General features: G+C 36.2%; 1 protein-coding gene across 3 annotated transcripts; it reads left to right on the top strand.

Moving 5' to 3' along the window:
- Positions 1–6,285: 6,285 nt before the first annotated feature.
- Positions 6,286–7,277, top strand: LOC110034103 (proline--tRNA ligase, cytoplasmic-like). Of its 3 annotated transcripts, XR_002295019.1 has the most exons (4): positions 6,286–6,485; positions 6,558–6,649; positions 6,728–6,819; positions 7,161–7,277. XR_002295019.1 is itself a non-coding variant. In XM_020738366.1 (3 exons), exons 1-3 carry the CDS (start codon positions 6,363–6,365, stop codon positions 7,206–7,208), a joined length of 255 nt encoding a protein of 84 aa, XP_020594025.1. In that variant the 5' UTR covers positions 6,286–6,362; the 3' UTR covers positions 7,209–7,277. The 3 variants fall into 3 exon arrangements, 1 of the variants encoding a protein (XP_020594025.1); XR_002295018.1 differs by having other exon boundaries at positions 6,286–6,649; XM_020738366.1 differs by lacking the exon at positions 6,728–6,819 and having other exon boundaries at positions 6,566–6,649.
- Positions 7,278–7,867: the final 590 nt, after the last annotated feature.

Genomic DNA, 7,867 nt, shown 5'->3' with positions numbered 1-7,867 from the left:
GTGTCATAATTTCTCAGAAATAAGCATGACCAACTTAATTAAGAACACATCCAAAAAGTCAGAAGTAAGAAGACATCTAAGAACAAAACACAATTTGGCTATAGTAAATATGTTATTATTATAGTATCAGACAACATAACTAATTAAAAGGCACAAAGAGCATAGTAGAAACGAACACTGGCAAAGATAGCCAAAAAGACAAGTGGGTAGAGAGTACCTGCTCATCCAACTATCCAAGTATTTGTACTTATCAGTTAACATAATGTCTATGATTCAAAGAAATCAGAAAGCATATCAAAGACACCAGATAAAACAAACAAGAGTAGGAATAAAGCAAAAGCTAGATAAATTGTCGAGCTTCATGAGACAATGAAATCATCATAACTTGCCAAAAGCAGCATGCTTAAAAAAATTAAACTGAATTTTGTTGAAAAAAAAAATCCAGTAAAAGGGCAGCCTCCATGAATTGAATCAGGAAGCCATATTATAGTAAAAGTTTAAACCCATATAGATTCTTAATTAGAGAGTGAATATCATGATCCAGCTAAATAGTCCAAACTCTGAAGAATATCAAATAGTTTATACCCTCAAGCCACTAAGTTGTCTATCAGTAAGTTCATTTCTTTGTATTTTAGCAAGGCGACAACTTTGCACTTAAATAAAGCTGTTGAATGAAAAAACATAATAAAAATTAGATGACTCAAACATATACCTAGAAACGAACACTGGCAAAGATAGCCAAAAAGACAAGTGGGTAGAGAGTACCTGCTCATCCAACTATCCAAGTATTTGTACTTATCAGATAACATAATGACTATGATTCATAGAAATCAGAAAGCATATCAAAGACACCAGATAAAACAAACAAGAGTAGGAATAAAGCAAAAGCTAGATAAATTGTCGAGCTTCATGAGACAATGAAATCATCATAACTTGCCAAAAGCAGCATGCTTAAAAAAATTAAACTGAATTTTGTTGAAAAAAAAAATCCAGTAAAAGGGCAGCCTCCATGAATTGAATCAGGAAGCCATATTATAGTAAAAGTTTAAACCCATATAGATTCTTAATTAGAGAGTGAATATCATGATCCAGCTAAATAGTCCAAACTCTGAAGAATATCAAATAGTTTATACCCTCAAGCCACTAAGTTGTCTATCAGTAAGTTCATTTCTTTGTATTTTAGCAAGGCGACAACTTTGCACTTAAATAAAGCTGTTGAATGAAAAAACATAATAAAAATTAGATGACTCAAACATATATCTATTGACCTCATTTTTTATGAGGTCGTCTTCTTCTTAGAACTTACAATCTAGCCATAAAACTTTTCTATTGACTATCCTAGAAGCCTAGTTATGGGATCCACCCGTTTTAGAATTTCAAACCACATCTTAACTCTTTTTGCAGTCTCACATGGATGGTCATAAACCTCCAACACTTGGGTGGTTGAGATCAACGTGTGAAAATTCAAAAGTGAGTTCCTATAGAATCATGAGGCATTAGGAACACCCTTTTTGACCTTGGGTGGCTTGGGCACCTCACACTCACTCCACTTCACATAAACACTTCCCCTCACCAAATTTGCTCCAAACTTCCCAAAGTATTAGCCTATTCTCATCAATTTTCAAATCCAATTCCCATGGACTCCAAATTGACAAATTCACAACAATTTACATCAAATCCTACCCAAAATCCAAAGTCAAATCCAACCACACCAATTTTCAAGCCCAAATCCAAAATTGCCTAAGTCAAAATTCAAATTCACTTTGAAAATCAGATCTAACTCTACCAAATTTCAAGTCTCAATTCAAAATCACCAAAATTCAGACCCAAATTCACATCAAATTCCACACAAATCCAAGGTTACCCAATTTACGTTCCAAATTTCTCTCATGGCAATCCCTAAAAATTTACCAATTGCCTTGTGTCATGTCTATATAAGGTGAATTAAAGTGGAAAAGGGGTTTAGGTTACGTTCGAGCTTGATTTGGGCTAAATTCAAGCCAATAACAACACAGTAACTCCCAAATAACATCACTTTAAAACCGTGGTCCCTTGTCAATAACACTGAAGACGCAATCTCGCAATAACACCGTCACAACCCCTCTAATAACACCGCATAAACGCCACAATAACACCGTCACAAACTCCCCAATAACACCACTTCAGAAATGCCGCACAGCCCTGCAATGGCACCATCGTAAACTCCCAATATCACTGCAATACTACCGCAGTTCTACCCTAATAATACTGCCGCCACATAACCCCACAACACCCCGCGGTACAACGCCAATAACACCATAATACAGTCGCAATATAACCACAATAATATCTCCACCTCAATGACCCGCGATGACACTACGGTGCAACACAATACACCGACAATAACATAATATTTTTTTTCAATTCCTTGTTGATACCACCTCCAAATTGTCGTGATACCACACCAATAGCACCACCTCTGCATTCCTTGGCCAATAACACCTCAATAATTTGATGAATAATCCCACGAATAACACCACTGACCCGGTTCTATTCTGATACTACCCAATAAAACCTGGATAAGACCAAACTAACATCATCCAAAATGCTTTTTTTTCCTCAAATTTCTCCCCATAATAACCCCTAAACCCTGCAAGCCTTGTACAACTAAATTCCTCCAAGTGGTAAATGAAGGAATTCCTTTCCACTCTTGGCCAAAAGCACCTAACTTCATTTATGTTTCACTTAAACCAAAATAAAATAAAAATAATCCCTAATCCCTTTGATAAGGACTTTTCCACCCTCTTCCCCAAGCTAGCAACCAACCACAGTAACCTTAGAGACCACCCAAACATGCTTCCATGACTTCAGCCCAAGTCAAACTCAAAATTACCCCAAACCCTTTCCATTTAAATGAAATCCTTGGACATTTGGCACAAAGCAAATGATTTCACAATCTTCACTCATCTTGAAAACAACTTCATATACCCTAGCTTGACCCCTTGACCACCCCTTTGGCCACTCCTTTGGCCTATCAAATGGCCACTTTCACGGACAAAAATGAGAAGCACACCAAAACCCTAGGCGAAGCAATGCCAAAATTTCTTCAGATCATCCTAAATCCTTGTTCAGTAAATTCTCAGCATCCTTGGCCATTCCAATCCACAAGAAAACTCTAATTTGGAAGCCTAAAATCAGAACATTTTTTGGTCATCAAACTAACTCCATCAAAATTCCAAATCAATTGTTCCAAAAGCTTCACCACTTTGCAAAACCTCATTCCCCATCAAAATTTACCTTCCCTGCAGCCTCTAACCTAATCGTAGGCCAAACCCGAGCCACTTTTGGTCGAGTTCATACTTGGACCTGTTCTCAGAGGAAACCATCACTTGTAGGAGGTTCGTGGGATTCAGGCAAAGCTTCTACAACCACTCAATTGAGGTCTCACCTCTTCGGCAAAGGTATAGCTTCAAAACTCCATTTTTTTGCTTCGATTTGGACCTTTGTGAAGAGCATGAACATTCCATACTTGGTCATATAAATATGTTCTCTTCACTTAATTGAAGCCACTGTCAAGTAATGCACTTAACTCTCGAGATGGTGTATTACTTATGGTATTGTGTTCAATTATTTAAACTATTATATATAGGAGATCTATTTGGTCTCGTTCTTAAAAATTGAAATATTATAACCTACATTTTTATATGTCATTGTATGTTGAACGTTTATTGCAGTTGGCGTCTTCAAAAATTATGCAAACTATACTTAATACAAAATTGACAGCGCTTATCGATATAGTGCAATAGGGATCGCCATTTTTGCATGTGGAAGAAGTTCATGTGCATGTTTCATATGTTCCCATTGGGTGCTTGGTCACTCTCGTGGACTCATTCTCAGACTATTTCGGTTTTTTCGAATATGAGCCGAACACGAACAAATTTTTAAGCTCGAAATGTAAACGACCCGATCACGAACAACAATTTGTTCGCTCGTGTTCTGCTCGAAATGACTCGAAAAAAAAATTATATAACTTTTTATATAACAATATATTACATATATTATTTATATAATAATATATTATATATATTTATGTCTATGTTTAAATCCTAACACCTCATGTGACAATGTGGTTATTGTCTTCTTTTGTATAAATTTGACCCAGGTTCGAATCCCACACTTTACATATATTTTTCTCAATTTTGGTTTAACGAGCCAATTTCGAGTCGAACACGAGCCGAACACGAACGCAAATATTTAAATAGAGCCGAACACGAACACACTGTTCACGAGCTGATTTCGAACACGAGCTATTTCGACCATTCTACGACATAATAGATCCGACCATTCTACGACATAATAAAAATAAGGGGCATTTACATATATAGCATCCAATTCTTATGTGGGAAGATAATCACGGGATTCGAAAAAGTCGAAACGATAAATTTAAGTACATAAACAAAAATTAATCAACCAGAAAAGCACACAAGAATTTGACATGGCAAAACCCGAGAACAGAAAAAAATCACGGGGCCATACCATCACAAATTTACTATAAAAATCAGATAGTTTTACAAAAAAACTCACACAAGTTTCTTATCCACGCTCACACAAAGAAACTTACATGACACTCCATAATCTTTCTTCTCCTATCCGACGCGAATAGCACATGCCGAGATCCCATAAATTCTTTTCTTCAACTTTTCTCGCTTCACTATGAACGTGCTGAAGAATACATGAAGAAGTCTTACTTACACTCAGCACCTCACCAAAAAAGGTTGATTAATGTCACAGAAAGAAAATTACATTTGATAAGAACTAATCCAAAAGACCAAAGAAAAAATTTTCAAGTCAAAAAAAAAAAAGAATGATCATTGTGACTTCTAATACATAGAAGAATATTATGAGTTCACCAAGCCAGATATCGCACACTACACATAGAAAAAATCGCACGATACCGATGTTGACACACCCAACACTTGAAATCCCGCTAGCCACCGAAGAGAGAGTGAGAAGCGAGAGCCTGGAGAGGCTGATGCTGATGAGAGAGAGAGAGAGAGCTCCTTTGCAGGAGAATAGAGATGAGAGAGGAAGATAGCGAAACGTTACGACTTCATGCGGTGCTTGAGTGTGGTGTGTGGAATAGGAATTAGGAATATATGATACAATGCTTCAAAGTTGAGGGTCGGCTTTGGTTATTCGTGATTCAAGCAAGATCCATCGTCGATCTCACGCAAAAGCGACATCAACGCTTCAAGGCTTCGATCTAATTTATAAATCGATCTGATTTATATCTGAGTTGAGTCCAGATAGAAATCAAATTGAAATAAATTTGATCTTTTCATTTTGCTCGTAGCTCGGCTCAAATATTTTGAGGCTATTTCCATCCGAGGTAAATTTTGATTCAATTTTCGAGCTATTTATGATCTTTAAGCCAATTTCACAGCCCTAGCTAGGATGCCATAACACACACTATGATTCTTCAACTCTTTATTGCAAGAAGCAGTGGTGGCCGATGGTGATCGACGGTTGCTTGTGAGCAGAGATCGATAGCGTTCGACAACTGTAAAAGTAGGAAACATTCATAAGATCATTAATGCACAATGCTGTACTTCACCTCATTCCTCTCCAAGCCTCAGTCTTTCTCTAACTCAAGTGCTAATCTTTCGTTCTCCTTCATGAGGGTACGACACTATTTATAAAATCTAGAAAAGACCTCCCGCAAATAAGAAAATAATCTTATTTATAAATCGATCTGATTTATATCTGAGTTGCCACCAACTCCTCGTCGGCGAAGCCTCTCCTGACGCCTCCTCTCCTCCGTGCCTTCCTCTCCTCCGTGCCTTAGCGCGTGCCTTAGCGCTCCGAGGGTTTTCATGCAATATCCTTGGTTTTCTTCTTCTCTCGGCCAACCGCATGCACACCCTGTTCTTCCACGCCGGAGACGTCTTGCCAGACTTCATTGACGTATTGCAATTTTAGCATCTTCTTTTCCGAATTCCCTTTTCAATTTTCTTGTAAATTGAAAATATGCGATTTGTTTTCGCTCTTTTTGAGTGTGAAAGCGAAATCATCAATTTTGGAGGAGTTTTGAGAAGGTTTATAGTGTATAAAGTTGATGTTCTTTTGTTACTTCATCCATCTATATTCTATTTTTAGCAAACTTCTTTACTTTCAAAATATGGATTCTTTCCTCAAGCAACCAATTGAGCCCTTGAAGTAGCTTCCATACTGCTTGATGCAATTGTTTGCTTTTTTCGTGATAGCTGAAACATGTGAAATTGGTCCATGAACTCTTTATTCAACGACTTTTAATGCTTTTGACATTCTGCCTTCTCATTCTTTGCTAATACGGTGAAGGGTGAAAGAGAAAGGAATGTTATAGAATGCTAAGCTTATTAATGTTAAGAATATCATTCTTTCTTTTTAATTTATATGTATTTGTGATTACAGATTTCAAAAAAGGGTTACAAGTGAGCATAGGATGGATACAACTAGCTCAAAGAATGGTGTGATTTTCAGATATTTTACTCGGTATATATTGCTGAGTTCTTATGCTGTTCTAAATTGAGTGATTTCAGTTTTATAGCAAGGAAAGAAGGGAGTGAAGAAAGAAACTGGACTTGGTCTAACATATAAAAAGGATGAAAATTTTGGAGAATGGTACTCTGAGGTTAGTGTTATGGATGATTTAGGATTTTTATTTTATTTACATTATTGAAATATTCTCTCATGTCGGTTGGCACTTTAGGTTGTTGTTAATAGTAAATGATTGAATACTATGATATATCCGGCTTTTACATTTTGCTACCTTGGATGATGGCAATCTTGGAAACCTTACTTGTAAGTTTTTGCTCTAGGTATCTTGGATTATTTTTTTTAATTTAAGTAAACTGTTACTCAAGTTATTGCACTTATTTTTTAAATTATAGATGCATTGTTCTTAGATATTTTTTGTTAGCTTTAGGGTTAGTAATCATCATGCTTTTTATATTTATCTACATTTTACTTGAACAAAAGATGCATTGTCTATGGTTCTGAAGCTTTAAAAGTTATTGAAAATAGCTCTATTTATTAAGGTTTGTGTGGTTCTAATAACTATCACCATCTTTTTCTTTCCCTTCTTTTAAGGACAACTCCTTATTTGTTTGATTTTAACCGATTCACTGATTTAAATTTTGCAGGCATTTTTTGATGTAGAGATAAAAAAGCTTGATGTAGAAAGTGCATGATTTCTTCTATTGGTAACAAAGAATGTTTTGCAAAAAAGAGAAGGATCATATTGAAGGTTTCGCTACGGAGGTGCGAGTCTGTTTAACATATTTTATGTATTTATTATATTTTGGTGCTCTCTACCTTTTTTTTTAATTCAGATTTACCGTGTTATAAATCTGGTAAGCTCATGCTTTGCACATTAGAAATTCTAAAAAAGTTATTTTCTGGAAGATCTACTCGACAACATATTTTGAATCTCACCTGAGAGTTACTAGCTTTCATGTGAAGAAACCCTTGAACAGGTGCTTATATTGAGCTGCCTAAGTTGTTCCTCACTAAAGCCCTATTCATGTTGCAAATGTTGTTTCAAACTAATGTTGACTAAGGGACTCTTTGGAATGCAATCTATTGAAATCTTGTTTATTTGAAATATTTTGAAGTTGTTTGGTTGATTGTAAAATTAATACAGGAGTTTAATTTTTTTAATTTAGTTTGAAGAAAAATGAATTCGATGTCAAAACACGGTCGATAGTAGTGGCAAGCAGTAACAGGAAGCGGTTGGCATGGGGAGCAGTTGGCTGCAGTAGTGGGGTAGCACCAAAGGATTGCGAGGTGTGGTGGGCAGTGAGATGCTGATGACCGATGGTCGGCAGCTGCAGTTTATAGTATATTTGAA

Source organism: Phalaenopsis equestris, unplaced genomic scaffold (genome assembly GCF_001263595.1).
Source record: "Phalaenopsis equestris unplaced genomic scaffold, ASM126359v1 Scaffold001344, whole genome shotgun sequence".
Lineage (NCBI taxonomy): Eukaryota > Viridiplantae > Streptophyta > Magnoliopsida > Asparagales > Orchidaceae > Phalaenopsis > Phalaenopsis equestris.
The sequence above is the reverse complement of the archived record's forward strand: the minus strand, read 5'-3'. Positions and strand labels throughout refer to the sequence as shown.